At 39.1% G+C, this 19,849-nt stretch overlaps 1 protein-coding gene across 3 annotated transcripts in view; it reads right to left on the bottom strand.

The window, feature by feature from the left end:
• CNTNAP5 (contactin associated protein family member 5) overlaps positions 1–19,849 on the bottom strand; it is a 275,673-nt gene that overhangs the window by 103,561 nt on the left and 152,263 nt on the right. For all 3 annotated transcript variants that reach the window (XM_088058844.1, XM_088058842.1, XM_088058845.1), the window contains exon 11: positions 7,326–7,432. In XM_088058844.1, coding sequence (XP_087914970.1) covers positions 7,326–7,432 — 107 coding nt within the window. The remainder of the gene's footprint in view (positions 1–7,325; positions 7,433–19,849) is intronic.

The raw sequence follows: 19,849 nt of genomic DNA, 5'->3' as shown, positions 1-19,849 counted from the left end.
ACCTCTTACCCCATATTTAAAATCCTGCTAGCTGTTGGTCTCAATGTAAAGGTTACAGTGACGCTGTTCAGTTTTGCTGCTGGGAAGACCAGGCAAGTTAAACCTCTCTCTGCTGCACCCAGCAGTGTGTTCCTAATACAGACAGCACCAAGACTGCTAAGTTCCAAACAAAATACTATTTTTTTTTTTTTTTTGTCCTCAGAGGACTCTGTTCTTTTCAGATTTAATGGACACCAAGATAACTTTCCTCAAAAATTCCCAATATTTTGTTCCAACTGTATTCCAAATTACTTTGGAAATTGATTTAATTGTATAAAACATGAGCTAGGGACTCAGAATTAGAGCTAGAGTAGTTATGATTACCAAAATGAATCCTGTAGTATCCCTGTTTCAAGATTAGATTCTCAAAATCTAGTGAAAGTAGCTGATAATTTTCAGTTTCTCAGAGGGAGAGAACATTTTATAGTGATGTAATACATAAAATACATTAAAGAGACCTAAGGAACTTTATTCTTCATTTCATTGGGAGGTGCTGGCACTGTCCACTTCCCAGGTAAAATGTAGCAGCAGTGAGTTGTTTTTATCATCTGTAAAAATTGTAAACTCATGAAAAACTGTAGACAGAATACTTGTGGCAACATAATTTCAGACTCATTTAATCGTTTTGTAATTCTTTGCATCTTAGACAAAAAGAGTAATATTAACCCCTATAATGGTAATTATTTTATTCAGAAGAGATAACTTATGTACTGGTTAGACTAGAGAGGCCAGTAAGAGCTGGGGATTCTGCCAGGATATTCAACCAGCCATAGACTGACCTTGGGAAAACAGATATACATAAATGCTGAGCAGGCCAAATAAAGCATTCTCAACAAAATACTCAGAGCTCTTGGAGGCAGATCAGAGATGACTATTTCAATCTCTGCTCATGTACCTCAGGCCTGACAGATCTGCTCTTACAGACTTGGAGTAATGAGCAATGAACAGAAGATTTTCCTAAATAAAAAATAAAGAAATATGCAATGGCAGGTTTCTTATTTCAACAACAGAGGGATTAGTACAGCAATGAACTCAGGGAATGATCATCATTCTCACCCTTAAAATACAATTGTCTTGTTAAATGCCATAAAAATGTACTCTCAAAACCTGGACTGTGACAGCTCTGCTCTTGACAGAATAATGCAGTCTCTGCTGTGATGTGCCTGGATGACAGCTTATTTTTTTCCCTTTTTAAAATATGTACTTACTGATCTGGTAAAGAATATGTTATTTCCATAGACAGAATTAAAATACCTTTTACCTCAGGGTCACCTGAATGGATGTTCAGGGAGAGACTCCCATTTCCCCAGGTTTTTAGACAACCTCCTACTATCCAAGCTAAGGCTCCCCCCGGGCATGGCAGGGAAGGTCATGTCAAGCCTTGCTCCCCTGTCACCTGCCAGCTGTGGCTGGAAGGCGGCTGTGACAATGACAGCCCCCAGCCTGGCGCTGGTGCAGGGACACCTGCAAGGCCTGTTGCTGCAGGAGAGCAGCCAGGGAGACCCAGAGCATTGCAAGAGTAGTGCTGCAGGGACAGGAGTCATCAAAGAGGCGAAGGGTGCTGCTCAAAGCTCGGTATTTCCGTCTTGCTGAAAAGTCCGGGACTGAGCGAGTCCCCCACGAGCAGGAAAGTCCCGAAGAAGAATGCTCAATGTCTTATTTATAAGGAAATCTCAGGCAAAGGGAAGAACTTTTCTTAAATGAACACCGCTGAAGGGAAAGCATTAATAACACAGTAACTTACTGCAAAATAAACAATGAAAATTCATATTCCAAAAGCATGGTGTGAACAAAAAATATGCAGGAACACCAAGTACAGTGCTGAAGGTTTGATATGAATATTAAATGTGTTTTCTTTAGTCAAAGAAAACCAATGTGTTTAAACACGCATGGAAAAAAACCTGTTCCAAGAACCTTAAACAGGAAAATTGGCTACTCAGGACATGCAAATTGCACTCCCAAACTCACTTGCAGGCATCTGTCAGACTGAAACTCTCAAAACCTCATTTGCCCAGCCAGCAAACTATACACATCTCCCTACCTTGGAACACAGGAGAATTACCAAACCCCCAGCTGGCATTTTAAGATGCAGCTCCAGTACTGCTAACAATCTGGCTGAAGCTATATTAAGCTTTTCAGATAAAAAATGATATATGCAGTAAGCATATAAATATTAAAAAATACATTTTCAAAGCCTGAAGTTATGTTAAGTTTATGCCATATCACAATGACTATATGACATTTCCATTATTGGATGACTCTTTCCTCCAGCAATTACCTAGGCCAGTAAGACATATGGCTGTATGTGTGAGATAGATCACACACCAAAGCAAATACCCAGAATTAAATTACATTCTGTTAATTATCACCTTGCAAAGCTTTGAGACATGTTGACAACCCCAGAATATGAGGAATAAAATCATTATTTTATATTTCTCAACATCTTTTATATCAATGTTCAGCACTCTTTGGAATTAAAAAATTCATGCAAGACTAAAAACCACCTGAAAACTATCATAAATAAAAAATAATAGGAATACAGAAAAGCAAGATGAGGCTTTCTAAGGGACTAGCATAACTCACAGAAAGATAAGATTACTAATCATTATCTTGCAATGAAGTTATTCTGTATCTCAGGGCCACTTTACACTGGTCTACTGCTCTTACTATCACATGATAATCACAAGAATTATTAATATGAGAGGAATGACTATGCAGCTTTTAAACGATGCACTTTTAATTAATACATATTTTAATTTATATATATGCATATAGATATATATATGTCAACATATATATAAATTAAGATCTATAATTCACTTATCTAAGTTTACCTCTATGTCTCTTCCCTCCTATAATTTTGACCCTACCTTCAGTTGCCTACTCTGTGTCTGGGCTAGGACAGCCTCCCTCTGCAGATGACAGACTTCAGAGGTGGTCCTTGAATTTACCATGGACACCCTATCTCACGGCGAGATTAGTTAGTTCTGAATGCAGCTGACACTCCTTTTTACATATAGAGAGAGACCAGAGCACTATCTTAACTTGGATGTCACACTACCAGACAGCAAAAGATAGATTAGCTGAATCCCACCCAGGCCTTTTCCCCAAGCTGCATCTAACATCAGTGTTTGTATCTAAAGGAGGAGAAGAGAAAATGAACATTATATTATTATCTGTTTAGCTATGGTTCACACATGTCATTATATAATGGATCCTTTCCTATCTGGATTTTATCAAACTATTCCAATACCTGACAGATCAGCAGGCTACCCACCACACTGGAGAAATTGGGAAGTATCTATTGCCAAAAGGCTTCAGCTGAGCTCATCTCCCAACCTATCTAAATGCAAGCTATGTGAAGCACATTTAAAAGATAAAGCAAAAAGCAAAACCATACATTTTAGAGATTGAAATACAATTGTATCCTCAAAGCACTGTCTCAGCTACAGATAAGCTCAAGTAGCAATAAGTTTCAAAAGAAAGAGCCCACACAATTTCAGTGCATGATATAGATCACACCTTTTAATATATCTGCAAATTGGATCCTATTTCCAACAGAGGTAGAGAAACTAAGGCACAACAAAACTCTTATACAGTCAAATGTAAATCGCCAACAGTTGGCTTTATATCCTATAGGGTTATTCCATGACTCCTAGTTTCCCCAAACTATGGGCAGTGTAATGGGCATCTGGAGACAGTCAGCACCACTGCTACACTTACCATCAAATTATCAAATTGCACATCCATATGCATTTGTGAGAGCAAGGTAGAGAATGTGCTTTGGGGTTTCACAGCTACAGAGAATACAGGGATGGAAACACAAGTGCTCGTCAGTGCTGTGACTAGCCAGAGAGAAGTGAATTGCACTGGGAGATTTAATGATGAGAGGTAAATCCAAAAGGGGCGAAAACCCCAAAGCCAAAACAAACCACAGCAACAACAAAAGACTTGGAAGGCATCGATAACATTCTATGTTATCTTTTCTACAGCTAGCAAAGGCGGATTAACTGTAACTAAACAAAGAAATGTGCTTATGCACCAGGCTCTAAGCTTTGCAAGAAACTACCTGTTAGAAAATACTGAGACTAGTGAAACCTGGAAAACATATACAGGTGTTAGCAAGATTTTACTTGCATTTACAGTTAAGTTCAGAGAAGAGGAGAATGGAAGACCAGATGACATTTCAGTGTGAAACTTGTCTGCCACAAAGTAACTCTTTAATGGGACAGGACCACACCCTTTTCAGTAGTGGACCCTCATCTGGACTAGGTAGATTGCCAAACATCCTGGGGCAGTTTAGGAGCTTTCAGGATCAGAAGAGGTTTGGCATGAACGGGAGGATACCTGAGGCTTGCAGACAAGTAGCTGCCTCTAGTGAGATTATATTAAGGCCATGTCTAGAGCCAGGTAGTTCTTTCCATGTATCTTCAGATGCATGATTTTGCTTCACCCACACATCCTGAATTTCAACTACTCATTTTCAGACATGCCAGACACAGTTTTGTCCCACATACCTGACACGGTCTTGCAAACACTGTCCCAGCTGTGTCTTCTATCAACTTACTGTTCTTTTCTGACACTGTCTAATTCCCTTATGTTGCATCAAATGCAAACTATTTATCTTTGCTTTTCATGGCACATTTCCAGCCTCTTTACCTGTCATGACTCTGACATTTCCCTTGTCAAAAATGTCAAACTCCTCTGGCCATAGCCTTATATTTTTTGAACAAGCACATTATTGCTTTCTCCCATGTCATTCCATGTCTGCAAGCACTCAGTTTCTTCCTCTTTTTAATCTCTACCTTATAACTATTTTGCTATAAGAAAGCCTGAAATAATTATGCACCTGGTAGACTAAAACTGCCACCTGTGATGCTGACTAAGCCTTTCTGGCATTCCATGTTTTTATACCCTTAGAAACTTAACTGCAAACTCTTTGGAGAAGAGATAGTATGTATTGTTAGCTGTTCCTCACAGCAAAATCCAGTGTGGCCTGTGAATATTTGGAACTAAAAATCAGACTTCTTATGTACCAAACATAAAGTGTATTTCAACACTTCATATTTGATGACAGTAAGTTAGGGACAATTTCTCTCAAGATCTCAGTTCTTAAAATGGTAAGGTCTCCCAGTCTGAGGTGATAAGACATAAACCAATTAAATCTGGCTTGCAGATGCATGTCATGCAGTTCTTCCTAAAAGCATGACAAATATTGGGTCTTTTTATGGTTTTTGGCCAGTGGCACCCACCTCTTGCCACACCAAAATGAGGCAAAACCCATGGTGATGTAACTCAGACAAAAAAAGAAATTCAGGCAACACTGAAACAATTCACGCCGTTTTGCTTGCAGCAGATTTCCAGCTAAATCTTTTCCTTGCTGCTGCATGGATTTGGGTCTGAAGGGCAGTTCAGTAAAAGAAATAGCCTCTCCAAGCTGCTATAAGTTCAGTTGCAGGCTTGTCAGCATCAGTGTTCTAGAAAAATAAAAATCTCTCGAGGTAATGTTTCAAACTATACAAAATTAGATGTTTTACTTTGATAGAACTACACTGAATTACATGATTGGAGAGTTTCCTATACATTGAGGATATTCTGGAGTTATGCTGTGATCAAAACTGTGCCTTTCATTCACCTGCTAAGAGGTACTCCTGCATATCAACCACTATCAGCTGAAAGTGATAACATCTCTTGTTCTGCAAGTTTCTTATCAACTGTCTGCGTTTACCTACTGGCTTTGAATTGGTTTCATTGCATATTTCAAGTAGATGAATGCATTTCTCCACACTAATGTTGCTGTTTATCAGCACTGTTTGGCTCACAGGGTAGCTGGCTCCACAATCTAGCTGGAATCAAATTAGCTGTTGATAAATCAGTTGTAAATAAGCTGAGCAGGTGAATAACTGTACATCACAGGTGTGCACAGCTTAACACAAGAGCTTCCTGAGAAACTTTTCAGAGTAGTTTTTCATCAGTGAACCTTAAATAACTGCAGCTATGTGTGTGCCTTTCAAGTGCAGACACGAGTTGACAGAAGCAGGAGGCTTCACTAGCTCTACGGAAGCGTCTGTGGGGAAAACTAGTCATGAACCAGTTCTCTGTGGTAATGAGATGGTCTCCTTTGGACAGAAGCCACACTGAGCTGGCACAGACAGTGAGCCTCAGGCCCCAAGCTAATATGACAGCACAGATGTAGCCCAGAGTTGAGTGTCTCTAATCACCTTTGACAGTCAATAGTGACAGTTCTCTTCCTTCCCCAAGGAGCCTCTCCCTTCTCACCACCTGACTTGGCCACCTAGTTCTGTACTAGTCATCACTAAATACTCTGCTATGGTCTTATGAGCTTTGAAGAGTTGTGATGCCTTTTGGAACAACAAAAGCAATGGACAGAAAGTAAGCCCTTTTTTAAAAATTATAAAGTCAGCCTTTTTCTTCCCTCTCTTCAGATGGCTTGGCGTGATTTCCGCACAAAACCCTTGGTTTCCTTTGTGTTTACCACGTAGAGTTCAGGTGACAAATCTATGAACAGATCTCTCAACAGACTCTCTTGTCAGCTGCATACCCCACAAATGCTTTCACTGTTAACTAGCAAACCATTAAAATCTCCAAAATGACAGTATGGTTGCCAATATTCTCAGCTTCAAACCACTAAGTACCTTTTCTTCCCTTCTGCTTTTTAGTTTAACAGGGAAAAAAAAAGATCCATCTCACCAATGTCACCCTATCTGCAGTCCAAGTGCTCATCAAGCATTCAGAATGGTTACAGTTGTATTCCTGGAATTGTTATTCTTACTCACTGTTTTTTTTCTCTTTATTTCCTTTGTTAGAACTGAAACTTTACCTTCATTTTCTATTTTTCCCTTTTAGTTAGCTGTATCAAGAGGCTTTATTCTGGCTTTTCCTTTCCCACTCTATTTTTTACCAGAATTCACAGTATTTTGTGCCTCTACTGTTTGATGGGGGTTTTTTAACCTTTAAAATACCTTAATATTTCTTTTGCTGTGGATTTCAGTAGCTGAATGTTTCTGTATTTTTGTTAATAGCAGCAGCCCAAAAAACAGTTCAGCAAAATTTCAAAATCATAAACTGTTGGAAACCGGGTTCTTGCAACATGGACTTTCATATGACCTAAAAACAAAGCCCAAGGTGGTAAAATTGACTTAAAGCACTAAACATAGATTAGAATCAGCCAGCTCAGCCCAGCTAAATTCTACTAAATATCTAATGATCACTGTGATTATGATGTGGAAGTAATACAAATGAAAACTGCACGTGGGTTTACTTACAGTTGTGACAGGTGGCTCCCGTGTAGCCTGTGTTTTTACAGTCGCAGTAAAAAGTGGTCCAGGACTGGGAGCATCTTCCTCCATGTTCACAGTAGTTGGGTAAACATCTAAATTGAGACAGTTTTAAAAAATGCAATTAATTATAAATATTTCTGCAAAATTAATGTGCTGGGGAAAAAAAATTCAAAAACAACAGAACTCTCAACTCCTCCTTCAAGCAAGAGTTTCCTAGCGCTGAATTGCTGTGTAATGAAATAATTATTTCTTTCTCTGTGATTCACATCCAAGCACTGAAGAAAACAACATTTAAGTTATCCAGAAGATAGGTAAAGATCACTCTAAGTAAAAACATTCCACTTGTTTTAAGTAATTTAAGTGTCATGAACTTTCTGACCATAGAGCAAGACAAGTAGCAGGTGAAAATGCTATTGAAATCTTGTTCCAAAGGAGAATCCCCTGCTCTCTGATTAAAAAGGCACCACTGTTATCAAAATTAGGCTGAGTTACATTTGTAGTAACACTAACAGCATGCAGATCTCTGAAGTGAGAGGAAAAATATGCTTCAATTATGAGTTCTGTACTCTCTTCTTTTCCTCATTTTAGTTGGTGTGCCTCTGAAGTATTATTGTGGAACACATTATTAAGAGAAGAAAGAGGCACAACAGCATGCAGCTCAGGAAAAGAACAGAAATAAAAGCTGTGGGAGATAAATTCAATCTCCAGGACAAGAAGTGAATGCTGATCTGAACTCCCCTGGTATAAATGCAGGCAGTGCAATGAAGTTACACCAGCTTAAATGGAAACAGATTGTTCTCTTATTTGCCTTTTTTTAATTTTATTTTTTTTCCCTCTTACTGTATATTAATCTCTTTTACACAGTATGTCTGACTTTTGAAAAATAAGTAACTTGTTTATACTGCTGATTCAATTGTGATGGGTGGGTGGAGAGGAAACAGGGAATCAATTTATCCTTTACACTCCACAACTCCATTAGGATTTGCTTTGCTGTAACTCGAGCTTCAAAACTCTTTCAATACCCAGATCTTTCCAGGGTGTTAGTGTGAAATCACTGATACTTCCTCGATTTTTTTCTAGCTGAAGACACGATTTTATTGCAGCTCATCTCATCCTTAGGAAATTTTTTTTTGCATTTAAGTATGTATATTGCCCTTAGCTGTGGTTTTCAATCTGTTTCTTCTAGCTTACTTACCATTACAACCTATTCCATGCATGCAAGCAGAAAACCTGTATGTCACTAACAGCCACCTTCACCAGCCCTCCGAGCCTCATCAGCCAAGTTTTCATCAGTTTACCAAGTCCAAGGCTGCCAGTCCTTGACAGCCCAAAGGAACCTGCTTATGTGCCAGGGGCCTATCAAAACAACTTCTTGTCCTTAATATGCTCCATGCTCATTCATACAAACTTACATCTATTCATCTACCAGTGAGTCTGAGATTCATTCCAGGACTATTTATAGAGTTATACATAAAAATTATAAAGGTCATATAAAAATATTAACATGAAAGATTGATTATTTTTGCTCAATTACTGCACTAATTATTTATTATCCAAATACTAGAGAAATAAGGAATTCAAGAAGAAAGTATGCTATTTATAACTATCAGTAACATTTTTAAAACAGTTCTAAGACATATTGTACTTTAAAAAATCATTGTCATGGCTTCTGTTAATCATTGAGCTCAAATACAGAATGCAGACAGAGTATGAGAATTACATTCCTAGTTTTCTAGCTCTCCAGGAAGCTATTTCCACTGCTGTAGGAGAATGTCTTGATTCTAAAACAAAAAAGAAACAAAGTGGGAGGCCAAAACCTCTGGGTTTGCTCTACCCTTATAGGGCAGGAATTCTGAGATGGGATGAGATTTTGGCTTTTAACATTATGCTGGGCAATCATCTATCAGCCTGCTGGTACAGTGAGAGCCCAGCCAGCCCCTCTGCCATCACACCTACTCGTGGCAATACTGAAAGGAGATTTAAAGCCCTGGGTCGATGCTGAGGAGAGCAGGAGCAGCCTCCTGGGATGGTGCAAACAGGACTGTGTGGTGTGCCCTGCAGGACCTGCCAGCCACCTGAACCAGCTCCATCCCAGAGGGTAAAACAGCTATGTGCTGACACGTGTGAATTTTGCCTGTGGGAGCACATTTACTCATGTTTCTACTTTGGTGGTGCCTGCCCTTGCCCTCAGCACACTGCCTTTAATTCCACTTGCTGTTTAGTGATAAACACTCCTTTATGTCACCTGTACAGCAGCAGTTCTATTCATGTCACAGGGAGCCTGGTGAGAAGAAACATATGATGTTAATAGAGCTCTTTGGAGAGGTAAAAAAAATAGTGCTGTGTTATGATAATAACTTACATCATCAGTGTAATGGACAAATACGCTTTTTGCCTACTTTAAACTACCTTTTATTAATTAACCCAATGCAGTAAAGCTAATTACTAGTCATTTGTGGTTTGCCAAAGGCCTGTATTAGAGGCTTAGCCACATTTATTCCCTTAAAACGGTTTCCTTTTAAAGACTTTACAAAGTTGAAGGTCACTTCTTATTTCTACTTGTCTTACAAATGCAAACACTTTTTCTTCTCCCAACAATGCACAAAATGCAAGTCAAACTAACTATGTCAGCTTTTAATGATATTCATAAATTCAGAATTAAATCTTTTTTTATTCCCTAGTCTATTTGCTTTAATTAGCACCAATTGCATTGATCTCGTTTTTGGTCAGATAACTAACCCTTCTAAGAGCTTATGAAACAAATTTCTTTGCAACTCTAATAATTACCATAATCCCATTCTAGCTGAGCAGTTGTGTCTTCATTAGAAGCAAAATTTTTCCTAATTGTGAGAGAACTCAAAATTAAGAAATAGCTATAATTAAAATTAATCAAGGCATGGATAAGTCACAGATTGTTCCATTTGTGAACTGTCCTAGATCCGCATGTTGAAGGATTTAAACACATGTAATTTAAAATATAAATTAATATTTTCATTCCAGTAGGAACAAACACTTTCAGCAAAAAATGTACCAGTATCACAGAATGTTTCATAGACAAAAATTTGCATCAGGCAGCCCCTGACGTATTTGCAATTGAAATGAACAAACAGCTCAACTCAATTTTTGCAAGTAACGTAAATGAGACACTTGAAAATTTATGGATTTGCCTAAGAAAGTTTGTGACAGACAGGGGACTCTGATCTTCCCCATTTATTCATATTATATATATCATGGTGAAAAATTATTATTTAAAAAAAAAATGAAAATAAGTGAATCAAAGGAATTTTTCCCTCATTCAGCCAAGCTGGAAAATGCACACCTTAGCCATCTAAGTTAGCAATGTGCAGAGCCTGCACAAAAGCCTTCACTGTCCTTGGATGAAACATTCACCTCCAAAACCTGCTTCCTTTGAAATCAAAGGACAAACTGCACAGACATTAGGGGGGAGAAATTTGGGCCTTTGATGGGAATGATGAAGAAATAACAATGGCAAAATTACTTGAGTGGGAAGGCTGAAGGAGCTCTACACATTTGATGTTACACTTGACTGGAAATAAACCCAGTGCACCTCTGAGATTTTCTTATAGTCAGCACAATACATCCAGCACTACCCCCTGTTCCTCCTAAGGATAGAGGAAGGGAAGGGAACCATCACAGAGAGAAAGAAAAAAGGAGCACACCCCCTAAATATCAAGACTGTAAATATACATAATTTCTAGATGAGAACTGTGTCTCCAAAACTCAATAATGCTGTAACCAAAAAATACATGAAATTTTGGAAGATTATATATCAAGAAAGCATTGCCTTAAATATGGTATCAAATTCATTTTATTTCAGCATGTTTTCCTAATTACAGCCAGCAGCTATTTAATTTATAATTAACAAAATTTAACATTAAGAGAGATGACTTCATATAGAGGGCATATATGTCTGATGAAACTCATGGTGTTGCTGTAACAGACTATACTTTGCTTTAGTAAAATGGTGTCTTTCCACTAAACTCAAAAGACTGAGACCCATTGCAACAGCATGGATTTCAGCCCTGCTGTACTGAGCTGTAAATCTGGGAAATTCCTTGCAAAGGTTATTTTTGATACAAGAAATGGCTTCAAGGGGAGACCACACAATCATTTCAAAGAGAAATTTAGCAATGCTACCAGACAGACAACATATAACAACTTCAGAGGTTTACCAAGGGGAAAACTAATGAAGATCTGAGAGCATCAGAAAAAATACTGCAATAGCACATCCCACTCTTATTTTCCCCTGGATGTCCTTTTGTGGTAAAATAGTGGGCTAGGTGTCCTTAACTAAAGGAAGAAAAAAGAGCTACCAGAACCAGAGGAAGGGAGAAAAAGTGTGTAAAAGCAGTATTACAGCAGGCTACAAAAGAATTAACATTCTTCAGACATTCTTTTGGTTTTCCTCAGCAGCCGTTTCTCCTCATCACCACGCATTCCAAATTCTCTCTCCTCTTGCAACTTCAGAAAGCTGACCAACAACTTACTAAAAAGTCTTTTGGCATACTTTATTTTTTAATTTTAAGTCATCTACGTTTTCTTTCCTAAATTTATTATGTTATGAGAACTCATGGAGTACAAAGAGAACAAGAAAATTGTGAACAGACAATTCCTCTTTTCCATAATGGAAACCATCTAGTCTATCTTACTGAATTGATGTAAAAAAACAGACAAACAAACAAAACTAAACAAAAAAAAACCTCAGTAGTTTCTAACAAAGGTAGGTGTTTCTTCTTTGTGAGATTTGCAAAACTTGATGGAAGAATTTTAAAATACGTTATTATTTCCACTGTTGGTCACCTTGGTTCTGCATATCGCTGTGAGACCAACATTTAAAAGATCTGAACACTGATGCCAACAGCCCTGGGGCATGTGAGTAGCACAGAACTGGGCTGGGACTGGCACTAGTGAAGGAAAAGCCTGCTAACTGTGCCTTTGATAAAAGGCATTTTTAAGGTTTGATTGCTTTGTTGTTAGAACGCCTACATTTTTAATATAGGTAAATGTGCTGACAGTTTGGCTTAGCATCAGCAGAAAGGGTTTTATATAAATAAATTTGAAAAAGAAGAAAGGGAAACAAATAAACCATCCTGTACAGACAGCTGTTCCATTTAGAATTCATCATTTTACAAAGCAAAAGCAGAAAAGCCATCTGCAAAAATCAAACAAAGGAAGAAAGATATGATATTATATTCTACTTGCATCCCCATATCTGGCCTTTAATTTACTGTGGCATTGCACATCCCATGGATTTTTACTCTAAAGGAACAGCAATGGGAGTGAACTCTATTCAGGTTCCCCCCAAACTCAATTCCACACTCAAGCGGGATTTCAAAAGCTAATAAATTATCCCCTTACCTACTTTCAAACTGCATTCTTTCTCCACAGGAGTCTCATTCAGGACAGATCCTCTCTCCCACCATAGTGAGAAGTCCCTACACTCTCAGGGACAAAGCTAACTTTCTCCAGTTTCAACACTTTCCACATGTAGAAGTCACTGCAGTCACAGGAAGGTGTTCGCCCTGCTCCATTTTTTACCTACCCTCGACAGGATTTACTGAATGATACTGATGACTCTGAAGCATCTGTCTTTATTTTGCTCTGAAACACAGCACTTCTAGAGACTAGAGAACACTTCAAGGGCCTCAATTGTAATTTTCTGCAGCTGGTATTGCATGTATGAAACAAGAACAGAGAAAACACAATTAAGGAAGGGCAAGCAAAACCAATTTATGGCATTATAAAAATAATCTGAGCACTCCTTTTCATTCTCATTGAAGAAACACAAAGCCTAGAAAACTGCCCCCTTCTCAAAGACAGTATTTTCCACTGTGACTGCATATTTTTTTCTGGGAATTTGCTTTGTACAAATATTTTCTTGTTGTCTGTCACAGAGCAAGAGCATCTGACAGTGTGAAGATCATATCCCAGTCTAAGAGTAGGAAACCGTGCTACATGGTTTTATTACACTTCACTGTCAATCAGCCCTTAAGCTACTGGAGAGAAGCTCTGCCATTACCTGTATTATTCAGCTGCTTTAAACATTAGAATAGATATGAGATGATGAGAGGATGCTCCCCACAATTACAGGGATTTTAATTCCAACACCCAAGGCCTTGGATGCCTGTGGGTTTGAATTTTTTAAATCTCACTCTGCTTTTCTGCATTCTGTCTTTCCATCTTAAAACCTGTGTGGTATTGAGAGGCTTTCCAAGATCACATTTCAAAATGCTACCTACAAGGGTGTAATTCCAGCAGTTTAGTTCTATTAGTTAGCATGTCTAATTTGTGATATAGGGGCATACTTTAGGGAAGGACCCAAGAGACTGTTCAGCTCTCACAGAACATCATGTTGGCCTCTATTTCTAACACTATTTTCTTCACTGTTTAGTGATCATTACAAGGCATTAAGTCACTGAGATACAATTTTCCCTTTTTCGTTTCCCACCATGTAGCATAGTTTGGATTTAAGTTATCTTCCCCTGTCCATTTCCACATCCATATTCCATTCCCCAAACCCCAATCCTGTGTTCTGCTTTGGGTTTAGTACAGAGGAAGTAGAAAAAACCCAGAATTTCCCTAAGGGCAATCTAATATCCAATTTTTTTTCTGAACAAGCACAAAGCACAAGAAAGGAAAACTTTTTGAAAACTTTTTCCCATTTTCCTTAATTAATACATAAACTAGAAGAAGACATGGAATTTAGTCCTGAGCTATTTGTCTACTGAATCCTAAAACAGGCAAAAGAGACAAAAGGTAAGTGGAAAATTTTCACTCACAGGACTGAAGTCACCTTTTTAAAGTGAAACAGAACATCAGAACAACTACTTATCTGGACCATCAGATCCCTGTAACTAGCCAGGACAGTCTCTCCTGCAGCATTTAAAGGAAAAAAAAATTAGATCTGGGTATTCCAGCATTTGAAGATGTGCAGTCAAAACACTTTGTTTCGGCTGAGGATGGAGACATAGTTGGGAAATTCTCAAACCAAACTTGGGATTTATGCAAAATGAAAAACATTTTGCAAAAGGACACATCCCCTTTTATGTCTTCAGCTCATTTCAGCTTTGATCACCACCCAAATTCAAGGAAAGTGATGTAAAATATCCCACTCATTGCTATAAAACCAAGAAGGGAAAATGTAAGAGGATTTCCTGCAAAGAGAAAGTAATATGCACTATAAAATAATTGTCATTTTTGCAAAGAAGGCATTAAATAATGACGATAGAAAAACTACAGAGAATGAAAAGGATGGATGCCAAATTGGGGGTTGGGTTTTTTTTATTCTTTCTGCAATGCACTGCAGATATTTATGTGGGGTTAAATGCAATACTAAATGTTTGATTTTTTTAATCCCAGCCTGGCACTCTAACAAAAAAATTAAAATCAACTGGATATAATTAGCCAGAGTATTTTTTCACTTGCAATGGCCAAGCTGGGGAGTGAAAGGATCATATGAAGTTTGGCTTCTGCTGCAGGGCATACATTAAATCTAAGAGGAGAGCTAAGAAATAAAAAAGACCACTATGCTTTTATCGGATTTATCCTTACACATTTCACCTGCGACAGTAATTAATTTCCCAAATTGATGTTACATTTGACAGTACAACACACGAAGCAATGTTAAGTTCAGCACTAAAAGTAAAGGAAGAAAAAGGAAAAAGAAATGTTATTTCTTACAAGTAAAAATTGATAATAAAATATAATATAATCTACAAAGGAAATGGGCATAAAGCAGGTTTTAAAAGGTCAGCTCTATTTAGCAAGGAAAAGAACACTTCAAGCTAATTTATTTAGAAAATACTATGAAGAATTTTCACAGATAAAACACGGGTAGGGATAAAAGAATAGGGACTAAGGACACTATTTGTTCTCCACAACTGAATCAGTAGAGGGAAGCCAACTCATGAATCAACCCCACGTATTTCTCCCCAGTGAAGTAAAAATGCAAACGCCAATATCATCACAGTGGTTATTATGGATACCACACGCCCCTCTCTCCGTTTGGATTTGCTGGGAGAACTGGAATATGCAGATGAATCTTGGTCAAATAAGGACAGTAACATCAGTGTGTGCCTGTGTCTGCTCACTGATGCTACAGAGATGGGGCACTGCCAGGATTCAGAAGAAAATATCTGAAGTCAGGTTTGTGTTCCTTGTGGCACATCACTGGAATTCCTGGGATGTCCTTCCAGATGTGCCATCCGTCCATCTGCCAAGGTGAATTCAACACAAATGTGTTTTTTTCTCCCCCTCTCCCCCAGGTCACTTAAGGCAACTGAAGTCCCCAGTGTTGTCCTTGACAAGCACTGTCAGTATTTGCTACAGCAAGGGCAAGGTGCCAGCCAAGTAAAAATAGGACAACCCAGGCAGAGCTTCATCAGCACAAAATCAACATGAGCTGCAGCAATCAGATTAAAGTACCTCAGCAGCTGCAGAGAGGGAGAGCAACACATGCATTATCTATGCAAACTTGTGAACCTGAGCCTAAAGAAAAGCAGGATCTGGCTACCCTCATAGTTCCTTTATGGATAATGATAGGCTTAACAATTAAAAGGCTTTCCTAATCTGAAGAAAACCCAGTCTAATGCAGTCAAGTGCAAATCATGTATAGAATTTATGACAATAAAGCAAAGGGTTTACAAAACTGTGCTTCTCCATCTGCCTCAGCCCCCCTCCATGCAGGGGAGCTGCCACCAAGAAGTCCATCACTTCAAGGTATTTCACTTCTGGCAGGATCGACAGAATCATGAAATTTCAGACTGTAACAGGAGTTTTCTCTGTCACTTCCTTTTCTCTGTCACCAGGCAACAAAAATACCTCATCCTTTGTGATGGGGGCTGAGGAGTTAAAAACATGAATGTCATCATTATGGGTGTGTTCCAAGAAGATTTGCCTCAAAAGGCTGGTGAATGCAAACATTTGTCCAGCACCACCTTAAGGGGCAAAAGAGACTATTTCCATATGAGGAGTCAATTCAAAGGAAAAAGAGACCACTTTTCTACTCCCAACAGCTCTTCAGCACAATCTACCCCAATGGCAATGCCTCCTAAGCGCTTGTCCTTATAGACTTTGGAGGAGCTGGTAGGGGAAACCACACCAGATCTCACCTGTATGTGCACACACAGAGTGCAAGAACTCCTGCAAACGGAATTTTCTTCTCTGAGATTAACGCTGCAAAGCAGTCTGTCCCATGGCATGCAAGAAGTGCATGAGATTAATCAAGTCATGCCTTCAGGCTCCAGGCAACACTGCAGCCCTTGCTGCTGTATTCCAAGGGGTCCATCTGTGGTAAGAGCAGCCAGCCCTGCTCAGCCCAAAGGGAGCATCTGTGCTGTATGATGAAGGACTGGAAATCCACTGCATTTCTGGACTGAGGTTTAATGATTTTCTGGCACGTTTTCCTAATAACCATGGTAACTCTTGAGCTGCAATATCTCTTGAGACCACATTCCTGAATCTATTCTCTGAACAGTATGCCAACCACAGCAAACAACCAACTCAGCTTCAGGACTGGAGCTAGTATTTCTAGTCACAAAATCTGGCATTTGAGCCAATTACTGAATGGGAAATCCCAGAGCTTCTCAACTCTGTGGCCAAATTCTCATCATCTGCATATTTGTTTTCCTACCCATTTCATTTATTTTTAAATGAGAGGCTGACTGAATTTTCCCCAGGCTATGCCTTCCATTGTTGGCCCACACACACACAGACCCACACGCCCACTATTTCCACTGACACAAAGGAAAACAGTGCAGAACGTGTTAGTACTTAGCAAAATTCACACTGAGATTCAAATGTATTTTGAGATTTGCACAGCCATGATGCAATATATTTTGTTTTTGAACAACTGAGGAACAGAGAACTGCATGCCATGAAAACCATGTTTTAGAAACAGTGAGGGACTTGGACTTTCTAGTCCTAAGTTTATCAACTGTCTCCAGACTTGCTTCAGATCAACAGTGCCTCTCCTTCAATTTCCTTACTCTGGCAGTGCCACAGCAAAAATGCTGATGAAGTAAGTTTAAGAACATCCCACTGAACATTTTGCCAGCTTCCAGCCATCTGTGGCTTATGAATTCATGTACGCCTTACTGGCTTTTTCCTTTACATTTGACCTCTGCAGCATCTAACGACATCCAATCTGATGTTGTGTAAGATTTGAACTTGTGAGAAACTGCACATTCTTGTTTATTATTCAATTCCTTCATGCTGCTCCTCATCTCACAACTCTGCCCAGCTCTCTCTTCTCCAGGCTGAAGGTCCAAGGCTATTTGATCTCTCCTTGTAGAGAAGAGTTTGTAGCACACTAAAGAAGAGAGTGTCAGTTTTAGAAACAGCCATGAGGCTGAAGGACAGACTTACAGACTGGGCAGTCAGAGCTGCGCTCCTCGGAGTGGCCCAGAGAGGACACACTTCCTGCAAAAGGCTGGTCAGGCCAACTGGATTTGCATTTAATCTTTTAGCAACTAAAATAGAGGGATGTGAAGGGATCCATACAGAGCTTTTATCTTGATTTACTAGGGGGAAGATGCTTCTGTAGTTATCCAGTGCCTCAGTCCCTGACTTCTCTAAACTTCTCACCCTCGTTTACACCATATCTTAAAAAGAGACAGCATCTCCAAGAAGTCACAAAACCTCAAGGAAACAGAGAAACACACAGAAGGGAATCAGGTTACTTTTCATCAAATTAAAAAATACCATTAACCATAATGGAGTTTAACCACCATTCTAGACATCAAATTTACAAAAAAGATATCCCAAAAAAACCCAGAGCAATAAATTCTGCAATCACATAGCTTTCTTCTGAGTTATAAAAATGAATCATGTGTTTTTTTAGAACTAAAAAGAGCAAATCAGAAATCAGGACATACAAATAGGATCTGCTGCTTCTATATATATATATCAGGTTATGTATATCCCATTTCTATATCTATCTACATATATCAGGTTATCAAAAAAAACAAACCAAACATAACTGTGGGCTATATAGTCCCTACTCACAGCTGTAGCATTGCCTTAGACTGTCTAAGAGATATACCTACTAAAATGAGTTTTCTTACAGGTCTGAGACTTCCTGAGCTGAATTCCTGAGAGATTTTTCCCATGTTTTTGGTGGGTTTTTTGGTGGTTTTGTTTTGATTTTTTTTTTTTTAATTTATATACTGTTATTGTTGACATTTCAGAACCCCCTCAGCAAGAATAAGGCACAGCTGTTCCAGCTGCAGGAAAAGCCTGAGCAAATGCAAAAGAGCTGGAGGGAACTTGGAAGATCACTCAGTCCATGCTCACACCCCAAGGCAGGATCACCCACACCCATGTTCATTATTTCCCACAGACTCATCTAACTTTTCCTAAAGCTTTCCAGTGACAGAGGCTTGACAGTCTCCTCAGGCAGTCTGTGCCACGGCAGCTCTCCTATACATCCTGGGCAAAAAGGATGATTACTCCCTTCAGTCCTGCAGCAGCCTTTGAGCACCTAAGACCATTTTGCTGCCTCCCCTCAGCAATCTCTTCTGGTTAAAGAATTTAGTCAATCTTCCTTTGCAAGGGATATTTTTCAGTCCTGTTTTGTTGTTTTGTTTTGTTTTGTTTTTTTTTAGAGGTGGCCTTTGAAGAAACAGTTTGGGCTGTGTATGGAGAGTTCCGTCTTTATGGAGAACAGAAATGTAGAAACCTGACTGCTAGCAAACCTAAACACCTAAAGTGGCAACCCTGGTTAGTGTTTATTTAACATCATCCCCCTGCTATTCCTCACTTGGACACATTCACCCACCTGTTTTGTTCACTGGCTGATTTGTCCAGCTGCCAGTAACCCCAAATTTCAAAATGAAGGCTGTAGATGCCAAGAGCCTAGTATTTTGGTATTAGTGCTGCCATCAGTGCTATCAGTGCCATCATGGCTCAGGGCTCCCAGCTAGATCAGGCCAATCAATGGTTTCAAGCTGTTTTCCTTCTAATCTAACAGGATAAAACACCACATGAATAAAACAGAAAGTCTCTGTAACTGCATCCCTAACCCATGTCCAGGAGGCTGTTTGGCAGGGTCAAAAAGTGTCTTTGCAAACACTAAAATACTGAAGAGGCAAATGAGTAAGTGAAGACACCATTAGGAAAAAGACATTCTGTTATATGTTGTTGCTTTGGATTTTTTCTTCTCTAAAGCTGAAGTACTTAGGAAAGTCCATCTTGTGTTTGTAAAGCCCCTAACTTGCAGGTGGAGGACAGGGAGCCTGGCCATATACCTACAGCTAGAAGCTTAGTGGGCATCAAGGAAATGGAGTGAACCCCTTCTGACTTACTGCACCTATAAGCAAACACATTTTTTATGCTGCTTGCCACCTCCCCATCCCTCGACACTGACATCCCTCCTCCCTGCAGATTAAGGGCCAAAGACAAAAAGCATTATTCCATTCTCATTAGACTTCCTTAGTGCTCAGACTTTGTCCTGGAAGCTTTTAGGTTTAGTATGACATCCCCAGAAGATG

This window comes from Pseudopodoces humilis, chromosome 8, assembly GCF_049639895.1.
Source record: "Pseudopodoces humilis isolate 2021_Gansu_Grassland_sample_001 chromosome 8, ASM4963989v1, whole genome shotgun sequence".
Taxonomy (NCBI): Eukaryota; Metazoa; Chordata; class Aves; order Passeriformes; family Paridae; genus Pseudopodoces; species Pseudopodoces humilis.
Note: the sequence above shows the minus strand (reverse complement) of the source record. Positions and strands in the feature narration are given on the sequence as shown.